The sequence below is a fragment of the Ictalurus punctatus genome, chromosome 17 (assembly GCF_001660625.3).
Source record: "Ictalurus punctatus breed USDA103 chromosome 17, Coco_2.0, whole genome shotgun sequence".
Lineage (NCBI taxonomy): Eukaryota > Metazoa > Chordata > Actinopteri > Siluriformes > Ictaluridae > Ictalurus > Ictalurus punctatus.
This window is the reverse complement of record NC_030432.2, coordinates 24,421,656-24,446,048: the sequence shown is the minus strand read 5'-3', so window position 1 is coordinate 24,446,048 and position 24,393 is coordinate 24,421,656. Positions and strand designations below refer to the sequence as shown.

The window sequence follows — 24,393 nt, the reverse complement described above, 5'->3', positions numbered from 1 at the left end:
TGTGCAGGGCTCAAATAGTAGTCAGGCCCTGAAGGACAGCGAGGTAAAAGAAAGAAACAGAGTGGAACATTTACATGTATTCATTTTGGCAGACTCTTTTAGCAAACATGACTCACAGGTGAGGCAGGATGTAATCTAAGCACAGAGCTGTTAAGAACTCACAGTGATGCAACGCCTGTGCAGTAGCATCTAAAATTACAGCAGTTGATTTGTTCTATATTGAAATTTCATTTGAATGCATATTTACAGGACGTACGTGTGTATATACATATATTGTTTTTCCCGCTGTTATATAGTTTTTTCTTTTCTTTGTTCTCTTCCATCTTTTAGCTTCATTAGAAATGAGCATCATCCTGCCTGTCTTCTCCTACAACGGTGTATGAAGGGTGGCAATCATTTTGGACCTATAAATCTAATCGGACGCTTCGGTCTCCTTAGTGACATTAATTAAGCTTTAATTTTATAAATGCTAAATAGTAATAAAATCAGGCACTAAATGAATGAATGTCACCAATATATGTAACCTATAGAGATTTTTTTTTTATTTATTAAGTATGAGTGAGGATTGAATAGATCAGATTTAATAAAAATGATGTCATTAGTATAAGAAATAAGCTTTAAGCAGTTAGCTTACTTGAGTAAAAATATAGTATGAGAAAAATCTCATGTCCTATGGTCAGGTTATGCATCAGTCAGAGCCACGATTCTCTCCTCTGTGTTTTTTTTTTCCCCAAGTCTGCGTAAATACAATCCTGCACACGATCAGATGGGGCTGATTTCACTCATCAGTTACGTTTGTTTGAAATATGGAATCTTATTGTGCTTTCACACCTGTTAGTCTGTGTGCTGGTTTTGAATCAAAGTGAAATTGATACTTTTGGTTTGTTTGCTGTTTGGTTTGTTTTCACACTGTGCATAATTGAAGGCACCAGTTAGCGAAAAAAGAAAGAAACTCGGCTGAGGAGCATGTTGGGATGAAAACATACTCCTAACACTCTTTCATTCATTGGTCGGAAATACCATGTTGAGGTTCCTGAGCAGCACAATAGAAAAGTGTTTGAACGAACAAAGCCATAACTATATGTGGCAGGAAGCCAGGAGGGCAAAATTGGCCAATCTGTTTGAATGGGAGGGACGGAACAGTCTTTCTTGCCTGTCAGTCACAATAACACTAGGCAATAGTGGGCGCCTGTGAGCTCATGTATGTGGAAGAGGGCAGATAGGACATTCCTCTTCGTGTGTTACACTGCCCTTTGATGTAGCATGAGCAGGATTTGTAAAAGATGCATCGGCTTCATGTGTCTCGGAGGAAGCACGTGTTGGCCTTCTCGCGCCCTGGTCGATAGCTGCCAGGTGACCCAAACTGGGGAGAGAAACGGGGGAAAAATAAATACTAATGGTACAGTAAATAAGCCTTTACCTTAGTCTCCATACACTGGGTAAATTAACTCTTTTTATCAAAATTTGTCCTTTGACTCAGTTTGTGCCTCATATTTATCCGCTCACTTCTGCAAAAAATGTTGCAACCTAATTCACGGGCGGGTTTGGTTCACTCCCTGTAGGTGGTTCACTTCCTGTAGGTGGTTCACTTCCTGTAGGTGGGTCGATTCCGAGTTGAATCGTCTTCTCACTGCAGTGGAACACTGAACTTGAAACCGAACTGAGCCCACTTCGCTCAGGTGCTTAGCTGCTCATTTTGGTCTATACCTAAGTGTGATTGCTGTGTTCTACCTAAAGAACCCCACAGAGGGGGAAATTCTCTATCAAAAAAAAAACAACAATAACCAAAAACCTGTAAGTAACCTAAACAAATCTAAAAGCTGTTTGTGTTGAGTTGAAATCACTTGAACAGAACACTATTTATTTTAATGTTTTTTTTTTTTTTTTCTTATCTGGCACTTTTACTGCTTTAAGTTCTCTCGTAGGATTCATCTATCGCAATTCGAATTTCATGTTAAAATTCACTTATTAAAATTCAGTCTTATTGTTCAGTGACACACCTAGTCAATCGTTAATTCACGTACATACGGTTAAATAAAATCTTTAAATTAATTCTTTAAGCTGTATGTACAGCAAAGAACGTTATTGAAAATGGCTAATGTTTTGAAAGAAAATAAATAAATAAATAAATAAATAAATAAATAAATCATCTAATTGATTTTCAGTTTAATTTTTTAATTTGGTTAAAAATATTGTGACACGTATCGTACTGTGAACCCGGTATCGATATCAAAGAAACACAAGTGTTTGAGCAAGTGCTAGCGATCAAAGATGACTCTCTTACCTTCAGAATACCAACTAATGGGCGTAATGCAAGGGAATAATGATGCAAGTAGAATATGGTGTGAGATTTAAATCTGTAGATATGTTCACCTCTTTGTATTTAAAATGACAGAAAGCTCACACCCTTTATTGGGCACGTCAGGCTGCATCCCAGGATAGAGGATATGGGAAGACATGATGCTGTAAAATCAATACACTTCAGACACACACCGTCTGATTCCATGCGGGTCAGATAGGGTGACGCGGCGCTTGGTAATGGCATCACCGTTCATCGCAATCAAGGAGCCAATTAAGCTGTACAACAGCTGCCAGGAAAGGTTTTTCCTCTCCATGCCACGTTGATGTATGGAGCTCTTGGCCCACTTCTCACTTTGAAACTGCTTAGCGAGACTGTTTACTGCAGTGTTGATCTTAAATCGTTGTTAATGACCATCGACTGAGTGATGTCAAGGGTAATCGAAGAAAAGAGTAGAATTACCTCAAGAGAACTAGCATTATCAGCAGCAGCCACTTATTTTACCGCAAAGAAGTGCTCTCCATAGTTTGGACCTGTTATTACAGGCACGAAGGGTGAATTTTCAGGTTTAATATGGATTTCTAATCTTATCGAATCCATTTTTAAAGCAGTTCATGTTCCCGCAACACTCAAATTATATACCACAACGAACGGTCTAGCACAGAAAGATTGTCAATAAAAGATTGTGAAGGAGCATGTCCTCATACAAAGGTCGTTTAATGCAACTTGACGTAGCCCCCTTTTATCGTCACTTTTAATCTAGTTGATAAAATGTACACAGATCGCTAATAACCATAATTACAGTGATTTCCGTAGATGAGAGATCTGAAGGAATCTTTGTACCGTGAGCACAAACGGCCTTCTCTAAAAATAAATAACTAGCATAAAATTGAACACTAAACAAAGTTGTTGTTGTTTTTTTTTTTTTTTTTTTGCCATAACCTGTGAATAAATGGTTGCTGACACTTTGTCACTTGCTAGCACGAGCGCAAGGTCGTAGCATCTGTTAGACGCCAAGAAAAATGCATTTCATCGTCTAGAAATATAACATTTGGATGGTTTTGGTTTACTAGCCACCATTGGAGTATAGTAAATGTTATAAATTCTCTTTTGTACAGTCATATGCTTTTTTTTTTCTCTCTCTCTCTCTATCTTCTGTTCTAAACATGATGTATGACGGGATTCTTCTGGTTGGAGACTTTTCAGACTGGTGTCATAAAAGATGGTGGGTTAAAGATTTAAAACGGGGCAGAAGGCCAATTTTCAAAAGTGTTCCACTTTAGTTGATTTTGCCCTCACCCCTCAACACCTACATCATGAATGATATACCACAGCACATATTTCATCTCCAGCTATTCAATCTTTCATGACCTCTACTGCTAGTCCTCCTCTCACTGACTCGCTGCATTGGCACCGCAGCGTGTGGGCAGTCGAGAACCCAGAATATCTCCTGAAATGGCTCCAGGAAGCGAGATGTAACATGACTCGACGGGTCACTGGAGCGCCAGTGCTGTAGGTGTAACAGGATCATTTCACATGAGATGCAATGAAATGCAGTGACACAAATGACCTTGTCTTGCATCAAGAAAGCTGGGAGAATAAAGAGCAATAAAAACACATATGATGGGAGTGGGAGAGGGATACGATGCACGTGTCAATTAAGCCCTGATGTAAGAGCCTTTTGAATCCTCATTTTCTTTTCAAATGCTTCAAACAGGTCATCTCATGTCACATCAGCAGCTTGGCTGAAGGGTAATGCGAGGTTACTAGCAAAATGTCACCTGCTATTGCCTGGAAATGTCTCTTTGTGTTTGATCAACAGAAAACCAGACCTCTCTGCATGTGCTAAGCACATTTTGACTGTAGTATTTCAAAGAAAATTGGTGGAATTTGTGTTCAGTGGCTGTGGGGAAATACAGTTCCTGATGGGCCTCGGTTGCTGATAATGCTATGAAACTGTGATAAAGCTGTCTTTTCAAATATCATACCAGCGCTCATTTTTAATTAGTGTAAATGTACAATAAGGAAAGGTTACACACTTTTGATCTCTCCTGATATAGTTACACCAATAATGCTAGCTCGGCAATTAAAATTCCATGCTGGTGACTGGAAGATTGTGGAGTTCAAATTCCAGGACTGTCAGAGAGAGCTAATGTTTGGATCATTAGTAAGACCATTAACTTGATTAGCTCATGCTTAGACTGGGTTCTGCCTTACTTGTCAGTCACTTTGGATAAAACCATCCACCAAAATAATAACAGTAAGAAGACACCATACATACCCATCTGAATCTCCAATCTTCTCTGGACTTTGTAGACTCATGTTTAGATTTAACGTGCATGTTGCTGAGTAAATCCACAGGTCTGTAGGGCCGGTTAATTCTGCCATTCATCTCGGCTTTAAGAGGAGCAACTTGAGCAGAGTCTGCTTAGGATACAGGCTTCAGTAGACTTTGCTTGTGGAATTTCTCAGACATGAATGTGATGACATAAATGAAATGAGCAGTTTCACAACGTTCCAAAAATATTTCAACGAAATTTTACGTTGCTAGTTTATATGCCAAGATGTGTACTTGTTTCCAGAGATACAGTGCCCTCTACTAATATTGGCACCCTTAGTAAATATGAGCATAGAAGGCTGTAAAAATTGTCTTTATTCTTTAATCTTTTGATATTTTGTTCACAAAAATACTCTGCCCTCATGGACATCAAACAATTGCAAACACAAGACAGGTTTATATAAAAAAAATATCTTGGTTAAATATGTGTGTGAATCAATTACTGACACCCAATGAATTCATATGAAAAAATATATTTGAAGTATATTCCCATTTAAAAGAAATTTTTAGTACACCTGGGTGACTAGGAACAGGAAATTGTTCAAACATGACTTCCTGTTTCACAGGGGTATAAATATGAGGTAACACACAGGCCAAATTCCCTTAGTCATTCATAACAGTGGGTAAGAGCGAGGAATGTAGCTGTGATGTGCGGGAAAAGGTTGTTGAGCGTCACACAATGGGGCGTGTCTATAAGAAAATAGCACACGTATTGAAAACGCCCGTTTCCACCATCAGGGCAATGATTAAGAAGTTCTAGTCGACTGGAAATGTTATGAATCGACCTGGAATTGGACGTGTGTCTATATCGTCTCAACGCACTGTGAAGAGGACGGTTCGAGTGGATAAAACGTCTCCTAGGATCACAGCTGGAGAACTGCAGGAGTTAGTTGTGTCTTGGGGTCAGAAAGTCTCCAAAACTACAATCTGAAGTCACCGACATCACCACAAGCTGTTTGGAAGGGGTTCAAGAAAAAAGCCTCTCCTCTCATCCAAAAACACACTCGAGCGTCTTCAGTGTGCCGGCACGACTGGACCTTCAAATGGGATCGGGTTCTACGGTCAGATGAAACCAGAATAGAGCTTTTTGGTAATAAACACAGAGGTGGTTTTGGAGCACACAGAGAGGTAGCCGTATGGAAAAGTCCCTCATGCCCACGGTTAAATATGGAGGTGGATAAACCTATGTTGTGTTTGCAATTGTTTGATATCCATTTTTTGATATCCTCATTTATCTTTTAGTGAATTCTTTTCAGAATTTAGGTTATTTTCATGAATACTAAATTTCTTTTAAACGATTTGCGCAAAAATTATTCAGCTTGATAAATGAGGCCCGATTTGTGTATGCGTAAGCATGGAGCCCAGTGATGGCCTGGAATTCCATCCAGGGAGAATACCTTCCTCACACCCACTGTTCCCGGGATTGGCTCTGGCGTCACCACGGCCCTGACCAGCTTAAAGAGGTTATTGAGTAAGAATGAATGAGATGAATGATTCTTCTTTCAAGATCCATTGAATTCATGGGAGTACCAAGAATTTTTTCATCAGTTCATTACAACTGAATTGTTGTCAATAACCTTATTTATGTGTTTTATTTTCGTTTGTTTGTTTGTTTAGACCAACATTTTCATGTACCTATATTTAATTAGTAGTTCTGTGTTGGATAAGCATGCTATTCAAAGTGTATTCCTGCATGCACCCAGTGTTCCTGGGATAGGCTCTGGATACACCACATCCCTGACCAGGATAAAGCATCTACACATAGGGGATAATGCATAAGTTGGACTGGTACTGTTGTGGTAGTACTTTCCTCTTTGATCTTTGATAACAATAGGCTTACTGGCTATTCCTATTTAGGATTAAATACAACAGACAGGCTGAACAGTGAGATCGGGTAATGAAACCTTTGCATTTTGAGAGGAGATTATTAAATGCACCATAAAGTATACAAGAGCAACAGTGATGGTGCTGTATATCTTGCTTCCGGAATCAGATTCTTTTTGTGTCCATGGAGACCAATCAAGTCTTCTCATTGGCCTTTTTTAAACACTTGCAGCCCTGTGGCCTTGCAGACATGATGTGATTATGTTGCATGCTTCAGTCTACATCACAGAACACAAGTCTATGAGACTGGAGGCCACAGGGCTGGAGTCCAGAGATTTAGACTGGGCAATAGTTTCTGATGTTATTACTATTGATCTAGGCTTCCCAAAAGCACTCAAAACAAGAAAGAAAATGTAGCCCTATGTTCACTCGTTAATTCCTCTTCAGTGACTGCTTTATCAGGTCACCCTGGTCAGGGTCACAGGTGAATCCAGAGCCTAACCCAGAAACATTGGGCATGAGGTGGGAATACACCACAGATGGGAAGCCAGCACATCAAAATCAGATAAAAAAAAAATAAACAGATGGTTTTTGCAATGAGACACTCAATTTGCCCATTAATGAAACCTCCCAATGTACTAGAATTGAAATTATACCTAAATTATACCTCAGCTTTTTACCTGATAGTAGTTTGACCTTTAATACCCGTATTAACATAATAACTTATTATTTCATAATCCGAAGCTGAAAATTAGTCAGGGTCACTATCCAAAAATTGTAAATTTGCAACTCTGTTTCACTTTTTCTCATCCTGTGTGTGTGGTGCTCAGTATGTTGTTTGAATTTTGTGTCTTACCAGTGTGTATATTTTATTGTGTGTGGAATGGGTTGTGTGGCCATTTTGGCCAGGAGTTTTTCGCAATATAGACATCGCTAATCTCAAGAGACTTCCTGGTTAAATAAAAGTTAAGTAGAATTAACTTTCAATTCTTAAAAGGAAAGCAAGATAACACCCATTCATACATAGGGGCAATTTTGCATACAGTAGCCAAACCACCTATCGGCATTAGAATACTTTTTTCCTGTGGCGTTCCGCTTTATTATACATAACTTCATTTATGGACTTTGGATCTTTGGATTTCTTTAGATGTGTGGGTTTCTTGAGTTTATACCAAAGTCAGGTGAAAATTTCATGTGAATAGCCTCATTGGAAATATATTTACTGAAAACAATGTTGACTCGTTCAATACTTATTTCCCCCGCTGTATTACTTCTCCATTTCTGCCGTTAGAATTGACATTTACTGAGGCTGATCGACAATGAAGTGCCTCCATAAGTTCATCAAAGTACATTGATTCTCCAAGCCAAAATGCATTTGGATGATGAGCTAGTGGAATGTACATCTTTTTCTACTGGTCGATCAAGTTCCCATCCACATTATTACAGAAATCAATGTTTTTCTGTTGTAAAAGTGGTTTGTCCCAGTAGATTGTTTTGACTGCTTGGTAATGGTCCAAGTTTCTTAGGAGCATGTTCTATAAGCCACCTGTTGTTCTGTCCATACTTTGGACAAACTTGAACAAATCAAGTAATTATTAGTGTATTGATCAACAACCTAATGCCCATCAGTCTGGAAGGATTGAATTCATCAAGGCCCTTTTTCCACCAGCTGGGTGATTGTGGGCAGTGATTTTTATTGCACCAAATTGATATCCAGCATCCCAGAATCCCATAATGCTGATTGGTTTTCTATTTGATCGAGGCACAGTGCATCCACACCTGCTCATCTGGCTGCTTGGTCTTAATTCATATCCAGCTGATAATGTCTACAGCATGTTGGATCATGGTGGAAAATCTGATTCCAGCGAATCCTGGAGCAGGGCAATCGGCTCTATCAGCTCATATTCTAATCACACATGCATGGGCAACACTTTCTAAACGGATCATCCTTATGAACTTTTCCAAGGCTAGCTGCTAATTTAGGGCATTCATGAATAGGCAAAGAATGCCTCATATTCTCCCAGTCGTCATATTCATCCCATCAACATGAGTATACTGACTTGATTTAAGTGGTTGGATGATGATGATGATGATGTAGGTACTATGTGAAGAATTAATACGCATAAGCATTACATGGTTTGGAAATGCTAGAAAAATTATAAACAGTGAGTTGGTGTAATTCTTTTCCCTAGGGGGAAAAAAAAGGAAATGCATCATATCTGTTTATAATTACATTTAATGCAGAACTTCCACAAACTAAGTTTCTGTCACCATTAAAATTTGACCTGCTGTTCATTCCCTCATCAAATGTTACCTCATTACCTTATTCTTTCTGTATGTTTGTACGTATGTAATATTTATTTTTAGGCTACATTAAATTATGTGGGATTCCCACCACTTAAATCCCTGTGAGTTAGTTGTTACTATAGAAACAATAAGTAAATTAAACTTTGGGACAAGTGCACTATATGTACACTATATGGCCAAACGTTTGTGGACACCAGACCATTGCACTCGTACAGGGTTCTTCCCCAAAAGTTTGAAGGACATAATTGTCCATATTGTCTTCGTATGTTTTAGCATTACATTTTCCCTTCACTGGAAATAAGTGGCCCGAACCTGTTCCAGCATGAGAATGCCCCTGTGCACAAAACAAGGTCCATGAAGACTTGGTTTGCCAAGAATTCGAGTGGTTTGCACTCAATTCCAACGAACACCTTTGGGATGAGTTGGAATGCTGACAGTACTCCAGGCCTCCTCACCCAACATTACTGCCCGATCTCACAAATACTCTTGTGGCTGAATGGAAAAATCTCCAAAGCCACACTCCAAGATCTAGTGGAAAACCTTCCCAGAAGAGTGGGAATAAATCTGAAATGGGATGTTCAACAAGCATGTGATGTTGTCCACGTACTTTTGGCCATACCATAGTGTATTACAGAATTTTAGGCAACACCATCTTAACAGTCAGAATAGAGAATTTAGCAGTGTCATGGTATAATATATATATATATATATATATATATATATATATATATATATATATATATATATATATATATATATATATATATAACTTGTTGTACCTGATCTGTGTCAAGACAAGTCTTGGGATTTTATTGTCATGCCTCTATATAGCTTTTATAAAGTGGAATGAAATGCCATTTCTCCAGGACTATGGTGCAGCTGATAACAGTACACAAAACTACATAAAGTGAGTGCAAATACACAACAGTGTGAGAAAAATGCAGGACAATAAATACACAGAACAATAAATACACAGAACAACAGAATCGTGTTGTTTCTAATTTATGTGAAGTAGAGCTGCAACAACTAATCGATAAAAATGGATGATAATCGATTATGAAAATCGTTGTCAACGAATCTCACGATGGATCAGTCGGTCTGCGCACGGTACATTTACTCATTACGTTACTTCTGTTCCGAAAACACGCTTCGGAGTGTAAATACTAAAGTTGCGTCCCAAAATGACGTACTGTACACTTACACTATGCACTGCGTACTCGACCGTCTAGTGTGTGAATTTTAGAAAGGTAATATCGTCTCAAAAGGAGCACTAACGGGTTTTTTTTACTAACCAGAAGTGTACACCGCTTCCTAGTCGACGGTGAATGATTTCAAACACACGTAATGTCACGCCGCTAGCTTTAGCAGATACCCAGAGTCACCGACAATGACTTTCTTCATTTTACTGTTTGTCAACATTACCTTTTATAAAAAGTAATGCATAAATACTATTATATAATATAAACTTATATATTAATTTACATATATATATATATATATATATATATATATATATATATATATATATATATAGTATGTGTGTGTATATGTATGCATTATTTTTTTTATGGATGCGCAAAAAGCACTGAATTAAACTAAAGTCCTAAATTAATGATGTGTGTATTGGGTTCTTTTCAGTCTTATATAATTGGACGAACAGTTCTATAAAGTTTTAGTCTGAAGTTTATATTTGTAAGACTAAGTTTGTGGATTTTATTTTAAATAAAGGAAAAAATGGTACTGAAAGTTTGCCCCCAACCCCCCCAGTTGACTGTACTGTATCCTTATGACATGACATTTTCTGATTCATGCTGTTTCTTCTCTGCTCCACTGGCTACTGAAATGAGAGAGAGAGATATAGAGAGCCCTGCATTCTTTGGCTTTGGTTATAGATCATCTCAGTACATCGAAGCTCTCCTGAATGCCTAAGATGTCTCATCTCATCATTCTATTTTAACCAGATAACCAGAAGCCCTTTAATATAGTGTAGTGTCCATACATTGCATGATAGTGTGACACGGACCAGACCAGACCTGGCCTTGGATTCATTTTATTCCCATCTTGACTGTTGTTTTGTTCCTTGTTGAGTTTTTCCTTGCCAGTGTCAATTCTGATTTGTTCAGTAGGATCTTTGTCTGTGTACATCTGGGTTTGTTAAAAGTGCTGCAAAAAAAAAAAAATGTATGTGTGTATATATATATATATATATATATATATATATATATATATATATATATATATATATATATATATATATATATATATATATAAATAAATATATATACTTTTTTTTTTTTTTTTTTGCATTCACCCACATGCTGGTGTTGCCTTGTTCGTGGGTGAAGGTGACGGAAGGAAACCCATGGGTTTCACTTAACCTCCGGAGTCTAATTAAGTCAATGTCTGTTACTCACCTCTGGCAATGAATCAAATTAGGGATGATGTGGTCTCCTCTGGCCATGAATAAATTTGCCTCATATTCCTTTAGATCACAAATATGACATTGCTAAATGAATACTAGTGGTGGACCACAGAAGATGAGTCAAGGCCAATGCCTTTTTTCATGTCTTTTAGACAATTTCACTGCTGATTCCTCACCTAATAAAGGCATGAAAAAGGAAACAGTGATGTTAGGAGCTGCTGGTGAGGTCATTTAGTTTCTATGACAACTCAACTCCCTCAACTTGTTTACCTGATGGATGGTAAAATGATAAGTTTTAAATATATATGGCCCATATAATAATTGCTTTGTTGATAATTGAATGAACTGAATGCATAATACAGTAGCCATATGACTGCTAATAAACCACTTCAATTCAATTTGATTCGTATAGCATTTTTATCAATATACAGTGTCACAAAGCAGCTTTAAAGAATCCCTAATGAGGGGGAGGACCCAGTGGTGTCAGTGGCAAAAACAAACTCCCTGAGATGAAACCTTGAGAGAAATCAGATATAAAAGGAAACCCACCCACTTGGATGATACCAGATAGTTTTATATATATATATATATATATATATATATATATATATATATATATATATGCACACTCACAGGTGTAGGAGCGTGTGCTGAAAGGATGCTCCATATGAGCGGAGAACGGTGGAAATGTGGAGTACCACTGTAAAAAAAAAATTTTTTTTAAATCCTGAGATCGTGAGTGCTGAAAAGGCATGAGTAACTACCTAACGCTTTCATCTCAAGGCTGCGATAATGTTTTGCATTCTAACAACTTTGATTCATGACCACACCTGGATGATTCAGCTGTTCTTTTTTCTTTTTTTCTTTTAAACTCCAGAGCTGTAATAATACACCAGGGTCGACCCTGCTTGTGGATAAATAACTTGATGTAACTGTGCTCAGAGTTCAGAAATTGCTAGCAGAGCGGTAGTCATACATCACAAGCTCCCTTGTGGGCGTTTCTCATTAACTACTAAGAAAGTGAAATGCAAGAACGGAGAGTGCCGAAAACCTCTGGGAGTCTCTCAGATCTCTACTCTCTTGCCTGACATGTCAAAGTTCAGAGGCTCTGGAAGACAAGGCACCTTGTGAGTTTCTGGAACGAACAGAAGTGAGACATAGCTGCAAATTTTGTACTAGAATAAAGGGCTTAATGTCCTAAATGAGGCAGCACTCGACTACGTTAACCCCTGCCGCAACCTGTAAAACCACACAATTAGAGGAGCTAATGACAGAGTGTCTCTCAGCTTATTAAGCCAAACAGTCTTAATTCACTCTGCGTTCGTTGGTCTTTAAAAATTTAATTGAATTACTAAACATATGCACAGAGACAATACTTTCATATCTGAGATCCTTAATTAGGTCTGGAAATTGCCACAAAGAAGCAATATACTCAGGCTTCTTATTCTTATCGTCTTTCTCTCACTAGCTTTCTCAATTACGCACCGTGTTGTTTGTCAACTTTTAATCACTGTTTCTTAGATGTATGGGATTTGCTTCTCCTAAGGAATGATGTGCAGTGCTTCTCTAATTAGGCTGTGTTGTTTACTTCCTGCTTCTTTTGTGCACTGCTAAGTCAATAATGCCTTGTCGGCCTTTCCTCTTATTCTCTTTTCTCAGGTCCAAGACACATTTCCAGACAGACTTCCCCATGAAAGTCAACTCTGTGAGTATTACAAGAGCTTCTGTGGATTTTTGGATACTTTTCATGGAATCAGATATTTTCTTTGGTTGACATGGCGTACGTTTGCATATTTTTCACTTCTGTTTTATGATTTAAATGCAGTAAACCCACATCAAACCTTATACGCACGTTGTAAAAATCTCTTTTGACATATGAGATGACATGAGATTCTTCCTTCTCACTATACTTATTTTTATCCATTCCTTCTCATTATTTTGTTGCTCAAGAGCTAGGGAAAAAAAATAAAAATTATTTAAGATATTTAAATTTTGTAGACTAGTTATTTTTTCTGATGAGCATTTAATACAATAATACACTCACATAGACCTTTATTATCAGAATCAGAATGAGCTTTATTGCCAAGTGTGTTTACACACACAAGGAATTTGTTTTGGTGACAGGAAGTTCCAGTGCACAAAAAAAAAAAGGATCATTACACTATGTATGTGTGTGTGTGTGTGTGTGTGTGTGTGTGTGTGTATATATATATATATATATATATATATATATATATATATATATATATATATATATATATACACACAAAGCAATAAAATGAAATATAATACAGTACAATACAATACTAAAGACATTGCAAAAATAGACAGGATTATGTATGTACAGATGTGCTGTATACAGATGTACAGTTATGTGCAAATGGAAGTATAGAATGTGTATATAGTATATAATGTATGTTTTATACAGTTTGTGGAATGAATGTACAGAGGTATATAATATAATAATTATTTAAAACAATAAAATTATTGTTGCATTAAATACACAATGCCGAGATCCTGTTGTCAGTTTTAATTGTTCAGGTGGGAGATCGTCTGAGGGGGAAAAAGCTGTTCTTGTGTCTCGCTGTTCTGCTGCTCAGTGCTCTGTAGCGCCGACCAGAGGGCAATAGTTCAATGAGAAAGTGGGCTGGGTGTGAGGGGTCCAAAGTGATGTTCTTAGCCTTTTTTCTCACTCTTGAGGTATAAAGTTCTTGGAGGTTAAGGGGGGGAGCAGGGCAGTCATTTTCTCAGCAGTCCTGACTGTCCATTGTAGTTTCCTTCAGTCTAATTTGGCAGCTGAACCAAACCAGACAGTTATAGAAATACAAAGGACAGACTCAATGACGGCTGAGCAAAACTGTTTCAGCAGCTCCTGTGGCAGGTTGAGCTTCCCAATTCAGGTCCTGAGAGATGGTCGTGCCTGGAACATGAATGACTCCACTGCTGCCACAGTGCTGTTCATGATGGTGATGGGGGGAGTACAGGGGGTACCTTCTGAAGTCTACGGTTTTGAGCGTGTTCAGCTCAAGGTTGTTATGACCGCACCAGGCAGACAGCTGTTCAAGCTCCCGTCTGTATGCAGACTCGTCACTGTCGCGGATCAGGCCGATGACTGCGGTGTCATCTGCAAACGTCCGGAGTTTAACAGAGGGGTCCTTAGAGGTGCAGTCATTTCTATACAGCTAGAAGAGCAGAGGAGACAGAACGCATCCCTGAGGAGCACCAGTGCTGACAGTGAGGGTCCCGGATGTGAGCTTCCTCAGTCTCACTCGCTGTTGTCTGTCTGTCAGGAAGCTGGTGATCCACCGACGGAGAGGGGTGGGCACGGAGATTTGGGTCAGTTTGTTTGAGAGCAACTCAGGCACAATAGTGCTGAAAGCCGAACTGAAGTCCACGAGTAGGATCCCTGCATATGTCCCTGGTCTGTCGAGGTGTTGCAGGATATCATGCAGTCCCATGTTGACTGCATCATCTACAGATGTTTGCTCTGTAAGCAAACTGAAGCTGGTCCAGCGGGGATCCAGTAATGTCCTTCACGTGGGCCAATACGAGTCACTCAAATGACTTCATGACCACAGACCACTGATTTAGTTTTTTGGGGGGACCAGAATGATCGTGGAGCATTTGAAGCAGTTGGAAACTTCACACTGTTACGGTGATCTGTTGAAGATCTGTGTGAAGATGTGGGCAAGCTGGTCAGCACAGGTTTTCAGACAAGCAGGTGAAATACCATCTGGGCCTGAAGCTTTCCTAGTCTTTCACACATCTTCCTCACAGAACAGAGGTGCAGGTTGAACAGCAGGAAGGGAAAGGGGGGGGGGGGGGGGGGCTGCAGGAGGTGTTGATGGTTGCGTGAAGTGCAGATCAGGGGGGGATGGGTGTGAGACCGGGCTTTTCAAACCTGGTGTAAAACACATTCAGTTCGTCAGCCAAATACTGATACTCAACAGAGCGGGGTGATGGTGTCTTGTACTTGATGTTTCTCATGCCTTTCTACGCAGACGCAGGGTTCTGAGTAGATCCTTTTAGCCACTCTGATCTCCTTTATTAGTGTGTCCGTGGCCGTGTTGTACAAGACTTTATCCCCACTTCTGTAAGCATCCTATTTGGCATGATGAAACTTTCTGAGTTTAGCTGTAAACCATTGTTTATCGTCATTGTATGATAAGAATGTCTTCGTAGGGATGCACATATCCTCACAGAAACTGATATACGATGTTACCGTAACCGTGAGCTCATCCAGGACTGTGGCTGCAGCTTCAAAAACGTTACAGAAACGTGGCCTTGAGGGCCCGAATGCTCCGGTACCTTTTTCCAGACGGCATGAGGGTGAAGAGTTTGTGTGTGGGGTCATCCACAATGCCGGTTCTCAAATAATATACTTCTCAAAATAATATAGACTCGAGACAGTAAGGTTCAAAAGCTGTTGTGTTCAGAAATTCCCTTATTTTCTAAACCAACAATGTGTCCCTTTTTCAAATGACATTTCACTTTTCATGACCTTTAATAGTACCAAGAAATCTCTACATAGAAAATCTGGATAGTGTAAAAAAAAAAAAAAAAAAAAAAAGTGTTTTGAAAAGCCATTTCCATGAAGACAGGACAGTACCACTGTCTACTCCATGAGCTCAAATTCACAGTCTGATCAAAAGAAATCCTGCTTTTTTTATTTTCCATGAGAAACATGAGAAGTGAATAAACAGAAAGCACGAGTACCCCAAGCAAGATCTGCATGATGCCATTCATGCTTTATCTAGATGTATGTAACAGCAATAAAGCTTACTGATATGATTTTTTTTTCTTCTCAGCACCTCATGGTTTTTAACTGTAAGTTATACAGTGATAGAGCAGTTTCTGTGTGCCTGAGCATTAAACGTTTCCTTGTTAATTAATTTCGTTGTATTTGTTTGGAATGAGGCTAGCGTGATGTCTAGGTGGACAAAGCAGCTGACAGGGGCTTCACCTTTTTTACTGTTTTATTTCCCAACAGCAACATGAAGCCTGTTTATACAGGATAGTGTAATTAGGAGAGAAAAGAAAGAGTAGGTGGAAAGGCACAGGAAGAGGGAAATGAGCGAGATTAGAGAAGATAAACGGTTTGCCATAGAATCAATGACGTTTTTAATTATGCATGGACATGAAATTGAATTTTGTAAATGAGGAGAGCTTGTTTGTCTCATTTCTCCTCCGCTTTATTAAAAGTGACGGCTGAGCTTTAAAACTTCTCGCACAGAGAAACTGATCAAGGACAGCAAGTCATCTTTATCATTAGGCAGACACTGTGGCAAGAAGTGTAATGACTACCATTTATGAAGCATGCCAAGATGATTCTGCACGCAGTTATTCAGAGTGTAGAGTGTTCCAGCTGGAAAGATGAAAAGAGGTTCTATAAAAAAAAAAAAAAAAGTAAAAAATATGAAAGGCATCACATTTCTGTGTAATTATTCATAGGTTTGTGGTTATTATGATCATATCATATAGTCTGGGAAAGCATTATGATGTTCATGATCATAATGTCGACATTTCCTGCTATATGTAGTTGTGGAAGCTACCGGCTGCCCTTATCTGAGGTACATTTCTCTCTTTCGTGTATCTCAATCACGCATAAATTTCTAGCGTTTTGAAAAGAGAGAAAATTGCATTTAAAGATTCCATTTCAAATACAGCGCAGGTTCATAGCAGACAGCCCATATCTGATTACAAACTTGATTGATTACGATTATGTCCATGTCTCTTCAGCACAGCTATTCAGCAACTTGATTACTGTGTGAGGGCAGTGAGTGGTAGTTTTGTGGATGGAAACACCTTGGTGATGAGAAGGAGAATAGCCAGAATGGTTTGAGCCGGCAGAGAGCCTACAGTAACTCAGATAAAGACTCTGTACAATTGTGTTGAGCAGAAAAGCATCTCAGAATGCACAACATGTCAGACCTTAAGGCGGATGAGCAACAACAGCAGAAGACCACATTGGGTTCCACTTCTGGCAGCCAAGAATAGAAAGCTGAGGCTGCAGTGAGCACGGGCTCACCAAAACTGGACAGTTGAAGGCGTAAAAACGTAGAAAAACGTGTGCTTGTCTGTTGAATTTTGATATCTGCTGAGCCACACAGATGGTAGGGTCAGAATTTGGCACCAACAGCATGAATCCATGGACTCCTGAACCTGCCTTGTATTACCGGTCCAGGCTGGTGGAGGTGATGTGATGGTGTGGGGAATGTTTTCTTGGCACACTTTGGGCCTGGTAATACCACTCAATCATCGCTTGAACACCAGTCTTTTTGCTGACCTTTTCACCATGTGCATCCTTTCATGGCCAAAATTGACCCATCTTCTAATGGCTACGTCCAGCATGATAATGCACCATGTCAAAAAGCAAAGTCTCAGACTGGCTCTATGTACATGAGAATGAGTTCAGTGTTCTTCCGGGGCTTTCCCAATCACCTGAAAAATCTGCAGAAATTGCAGGTCAGGTCAACATGGACCAAATTGTCGAAGTAATGTTTCCAACATTTTGTCCATACTACAAAGAATTGCGGCTGTTTTGAGAGCAAAGGGAGGCCCTACTCAGTCTTACTCTAGTGTTCCGAGGAAAGTCCTTAGTGAGTGTATCTGAATTCTCTGCTCAGTATAAAATGTAATTAAGATCCGAGTTTAAATTTGACTTTTTTTATATATATATATTTCTCAAACTATCGTTCAGTTTTCTTTTGCATTACAGTTTACATTCATTCATTCACTTGGCTGATGCTTGCCAAAAAGGTCTTTGACAGTGCTGGGATTTGAACTTATAACCTTTCAGTTATTTAACCGCCACTTCCCGTAGGTGTACATGTAGCCGATAAATGTTGCACTTTTCACCAAAAAATGTCTTATATGTCAAATAACTTCTTTAAAAATACTAACACATACAAGTTAAATGTGGCAAAGGACATTATGATTTCATTATGATTTCAGTATGATTTCATTATGATTTCAGTATGATTTCAGTATGATTTCATTATGATTTCATTATGATTTTATTGCCCCATACTGTGATTTGCATTACATTTCAATATTATTCAAATCCCTACACTGGTGAGCTAAAATTACTTAAATTACTCAAAAATGACAACTTTTGTGATCATGTGAAGGATCCTGATTCATTTAAGCAGATATACACGTTCTGGAATGTCACCACTCAGGAATAACAATAGTTAGAAGGCTCCCGTGCGTGCATTGATGTCCAGTTAGATCAGTATTATAATGGCCAGTTGACAACCATTCATTGTGCAGCCCGAAAAAGGATTCATGCTTTTCTTCTTCATGTCTCCAGTCCATAATGTGTGCATTCATTGTGAGCAGTGTCTGCGATAGGAATTGCGTCAGCACAGGACAACACAGGCCTCCAGCAATCTCTCTTAAAACTAGATTTGTGTGGGAATGCCAAGCTGCAAAATTGCTAAATTTCACCGAGTGTCTTTGGATGTCATGTCATGCTGACATTAGATTAAAACCATGCTTCAGTTTCCATTTAAAACTCCATTTAGGTGGAGTAGCTGCTAGCAAAATGTATTTTATCAAGAGAAATTGGAAAACTGTTTGAGAAGCCTATCATTTCTTTACTTTAGTCTTCAGTGCTCACGTATTCAACATAGAAGTTAAGCCAAGAAAAGAAAACATTACGGACACTTAATTAAAAAGTGAAATGATGTGATCATAAGGACTTGAGCTGCCTGAAGAAGATATTTCTTGGTAGCATTTGCTCGTTGATACAGCACACAATCATGAATATTTCTAGATTGGATTATATCGGACTGTTTTAACATGGTTATGGCTGTCTGCGCTGCTGCATCTTTAGGCAAGGTTTAAGGAAGAAAGCAGCAGCCCATTCCTAAACAGTAAAAGAAAGTCAGAATACGATACCCCGGGCTTATTCACACTCTCTGCTCTTTAAGTTCTGCATTAGTTCCAGTCTGGCATATCTCAGTGATCTCCTGAAGTAATCTAACCCATTCTGACTTTCTGAGCACTTATTCAGATACCTACTCGACAACTGCTTTGAAATCCAGATTAAAAACATGCAGTACTTTTAACTCAGTATATCGTTAGTTCTTGGGTCTTGCTGAATATATTTTTAAATATTTGTATTTGTTTAATATTTCTATTCTCGTACATTTACACTCAACTCACTAGTGATTGTAAATCACTGCGGCCCGGGTTCGATCAGGTCAGGGGGGATGCACGAGCCAGTGCACTCTCAGTGTTGGGCCCAAGTCTGGAAAATGGGGAGGGCTGCGTCAGGAAGGGAATCCGTCATTGAACATGTGCCAGAATGAAAATATGGGGTTGTGGCAACCCCGAACAGGAGCAGCCAAAAGAGGGAAAAAATAAATAAAAACAAACACCTTGTTTTATGGTTCTACACAATACCTTTAAAGGTTCCCTCAGATAGACAAACTGAAGAACCGTTTAGGGTGCTAGACATAACATCAATTTTTGTGCAGAATTACTAGACATATAGTTCATTTCAAAACTGTTAATATACTGTAACTCCTTTACAGATGCAAGTTAACTGTAAAAGGGAGGTAGTTACTGAAAAACACACGTATTTAGTCATTTACATTTAGAAATGGTTTTTGCTACGATAGCTAGAACTGCACTATATATCCATGTGACCTTTGTGACACCTGACCATTGAATATCCCGTTCCAATTAAAGACGGACTTGTTGAGGTAACTCTAGTGGGCTTTTTGATTTTTGATTAATTGTGTTAAATGAAAATATTCTAAATCATTTTTTTATCTTTAGAGAGAGACTTATCTAGCCAGTTTTTTATTAGTCTCCTAGAATAATCCTTTCTTTTCTTTTCTTTTCTTTTTTTTTTAAAAATAAAATGAAGTCAGCAATCAAACAATTAAACGATTCAGCGGGTGCAGAGGGGGGTCTAATATATACTTCCAATAGTTCAGTATTTGTTCTGATGAAAAGTTATTTTAACAAAAAGACATTCAAAATATCTCGGTTCGATTCGAAGGTATAATTAACTCCGATATCAGATTAGAGGAGACGTATATTGCCACACCACCACCCCTGGAATTTCTGTCCACTCTATAAAGTACATCATTTAGAAGTTTAATTTTCTTATCGAAATATCTTACTACTCAGCCACTTCTCTGACAAAGCAATAATATTCGGATGATAGTTGGTTTACTCAAGCACATAGTAGATCAATTTTTGGTAGAAGACTTGAATTCAAATGAACCATTTTTAAACCTTTAATATTATCCACTCTATATGAAAAAAAAAAGTCATAAACATGCTAGGTGCTAGGTAGTAAGTCAAAGTTAAGTAAATCAAAAACTATAGTAAAGATATGTTAAATTGTAGTGGCATAACAACAAAACAGATCCTCAAATGTACAGACAAGACAAAACCCCCAAAAAAGCACATACCAAGAACATTAAAGACATTAAATCTGGCCCAGCAGCCCTAGTTATCCTGAGCCCAGGCATATTCATGAGTAAGTCAAATTAAGTCAGTATAAATAAGAACCATTAACGTTCGGTACACAGGTCGGTCTGTATCAAATATAGGGTAAAGAAAAGAGTGCATGGAGGGAACAATGTTATCTTCTACAGTTAGACCGCCTTTATAATGGAGAGTCCATGATAGGCCGACTAAACCACATGTAAACAAAATAGATTATTAAAAAAAAGCTTGATTATTAGCGTTATTCTTTTTCTAATTTTAAAAGGTATATACAAGTTTAAGCATTTTCCCCATCACACCTGTGACACCTCCCTGATCTCTGGGTGGGAGGAATGGCATTCCTCTGATCAGTCTTCTGTTTATCAGAGTGACACGATCCAGTCGCAGGTGTCTGAGGGGATTTTTCTGTCCAATATTGTTGCGTGAACATCAGAAATGTGCTTTCTCTGGACTACATAGTCAGATACATGTGAGCCTTCACCCTCCCACATTGGTAGCTGTTTAAAGATACGGAGGAATTAGTTAGTGGGTGGAAATTGGTTCTAACGAAATTAGGATCAAATTGATAGAAAATGAAAATCTAGACCATTTTAGCATTGGCATTGTGTGTGGGGGGATTTTTTTAAAAAATTATTTATTTATTTATTTTTGCAGAGTGTACACCCTGCATCCCGCTATTCCCCATAATACACTCATTTTCCTGTGTTTATTTTACAGATATCTCTTTACATCATGACTAAATTTATCTTTGAGGTAGGGCCATAACTATGAGTCTTATGGAAAAAGAAAAAAAAAAAAGAAAGAAAACGCCTCAGGCCAAGACACAAAACAAGAGCTGTTTTGTTTTTGTTTTCTTTTTTTCAAGACAGATTACACCTGGTCTGAGACCAGAAAGGGGAATCCTCACCAATAGAGTCATTTCGTTTAAGACAAGATATATCCTACAGCTAGAAACTAAAACCTAAGCCATTCTTCAAAAGCAGATTTTAGCAGTTGTTGGGATAATGCTGATTCTTATCTTTGGGATTTTTAAATCTTATTAATACTGTAGCTGTAACTAGAAGCTGTGTGCGCTGTAATTCTGAGATACCTTATGTGGCTCCGAACCAAAATATTCCAAACCTCTCCAGTTCCTTCTAGCCAGACGCAGCACTGAAAGAAGCCATCTGTTTACGCACTAACATGTGAAGAAGCATGATCCAGTCAAACATTTCTGAAGATTATACATCTTCATCTTGGCACATTTGAAGAAGTTGACAGAGGTGTTTGATGAGTCCTGGCCTAACACAGTGAGAGAGAGGGAAGAAAGCCCACTGCGAGCAAATCCTCTTTCTCCTCATCCTATCCTTTCCTCTTACTGTTTACTACTAGTTTGCATCAACATGCCCTAAAAATGGCTTTTTCTGAAAGGAGACAGTTTCAGAGACACCATTGCTTCTTTCCTGCATCGATCCAGTGGCTGCTGGTGCTCATAAATTCTTGGCTGTTTAAAGCCCTGGGCTTTTTTTTTTTTTTATCTACACGGCAAATATTATGGTAACTCGATACACGTCCTTGAAGTTGCATACAGATGATGAGCTGAGGTTTTGAAACGCAGCATTCGCTTTCAGGTCGTGTGTTGTTGATGCAAACTAGGAGGTTATTAGACTCATTATCTAGAGTTGTCTACAGGCCCAGAGACATCTCTAATGAGAGTGATTATAACTGGCTCAAGCTTCCTTGCATAATGTCAGGTGTTGAATGCAGCCAGTATTCCTCGCTGAGAATTATAATGAGCTTGTTCTGTCTTCCCTCTGTTTTCTATTCAGGCTTAATGGTATACTTTGTGCCACTGTGTGTCTCATGCCCGACTCTAAACTTGGCTCTCAACACGACTCTTGATCTGACTTTTTTTACTTGAAACTCGAATCTTGACTCTTAAATTCTACTGACCATTAAACGTGACTTGACGTTCGACCCTTGACTCGAACAAAAACGTGACCACTCTCCGCTGAACATCTCCGTGGAGATCGTCAAGAGCACCGAACTCCTTGGTGTTCACGTGGCGGAGAACCTCACCCGGTCCCTTAACACCAGCCGACCAAGAAAACCCGGCAGCGTCTCTACTTTCTGCAAAGGCTGATAAAAGCTCATCTCCCGCCCCTCCCCCCTTCGGAAACCGTATCGGAACGCAAGACCCTGCAGCAGATAGTGCGGACAGCTGAGAAGATCATTGGGGTCTCTCTTTCTTCCATCATAGACATTTACACCATACGCTGCATCCGCAAAGCCACCAGCATTGTGGAGGACCCCACACACCCCTCACACAAACTCTTCACCCTTCATCCAAGCATTCGGGCCTTCATGGCCAGACTGTCTAACAGCTTCTTCCCCCAAGCCATAAGACTCCTCAATACCCAGAGACTGGACTGACACACACACACACACACACACACACACTCATACTGAACTGAACTTCATCCAAGTCCCCTTGCAATTTTTGCACATTTCTGTACTGACAGCCTGTATTTTTGCTGCTAATGTGCTTATAAAAAATATTATGTTCAATTTCTTGTCACCACTATAGTCTTTACCTGGCTGCTACCCAGTGTTTACTCAAAAAAAAGTAATCCGCTACAGATTACTAATCACTACTTTGAAATTGTAATCTGATCTCATGTAAAAAGTAATCCGATTACTAATTACTTTACTATCAATGTATGACATGATCAGAAAAACTAGGATTCATCATGACACTTTCCTCAGGTTTTGTCACTGTTTGTAGGACGACCAGACCGATCAAATATAAAACTTTTCTAATTAGGCTAGTTTGGTGTCTCTAGCCAAAGGGAAACACAGCTAAGCTACCACTGTATGGGTTTAGCTGCTACAGAGCCATGCAAAGTACATTATCTTTCCTTCTGCTCTGTTCACATCATGTTCACGTGAACTGGAACTCATATAGACATTCACACACCTTGCTTTCCTGCTCAGCATCAGAGGATGTTACTGTTTCAGTTTTAACCCCTTTACTGGTTTAAAAAGAATCAGCATGTATCTATTGTTCCTCACACTGACTGTGAGCTAGCATTTGGCAGAATTGAGAGACTGTCAGCCAATAAGACACGAGTATTTCCACGTATTTTCCTGTAAACCCTGTCCGATTGGTCTCACCTCCGTTCACCGAAGATGTAAAATTACAGGCGGTCTTCTTTTACTGACGTTCTGTTGCGTAGTGACAAACCGCTCTGAGTGGAGAATTATTCTGGGCTAAAGAAAAAAAAAAACTTCGGGCCAAAACGTGATTTATTTTTTAAAAATCCATCTTACTTAATATTGTTTTCTTAACAATAAATTTGAAATGCGAGTAACGTCATTTTATTGACATCAGTAACTGTAATCAAATGACATCAATTTAAAATGTAACGTGTTACATTACTGTGTTGTGGGAAAAAGTTATTAAATTACAGTAACGAGTTACTTTGTAACGCATTACACTCAACCCTGCTGCTATCTTCACATATGGTGTAAGCTAATCTGCTGAATACTATGTCATAGTATGTTTATATTCACAGCATTTTAAAAATGGTATTATATTGCTATTCTTTTGCACTACTTGAACTGTGTACTGGTCTGCGCTACACTGGCACTTACTGTGCCCATTGTCCTGTTTTAGTAGTTGCTGTACTGATTTACTGTACTGTCTTGTGTTGTTTGCATGTACAGTATGTACAATGTACGTGTAGGTCTTTTTTT

The 24,393-nt window shown here is 38.8% G+C and overlaps 1 protein-coding gene across 3 annotated transcripts in view; it reads left to right on the top strand.

Annotated features, from left to right (window-relative positions):
* Positions 1 to 24,393, top strand: part of b3glcta (beta 3-glucosyltransferase a) — a 137,524-nt gene that overhangs the window by 29,281 nt on the left and 83,850 nt on the right. For all 3 annotated transcript variants that reach the window (XM_047161224.2, XM_017491574.3, XM_017491575.3), the window contains exon 3: positions 12,850 to 12,895. In XM_047161224.2, coding sequence (XP_047017180.1) covers positions 12,850 to 12,895 — 46 coding nt within the window. The remainder of the gene's footprint in view (positions 1 to 12,849; positions 12,896 to 24,393) is intronic.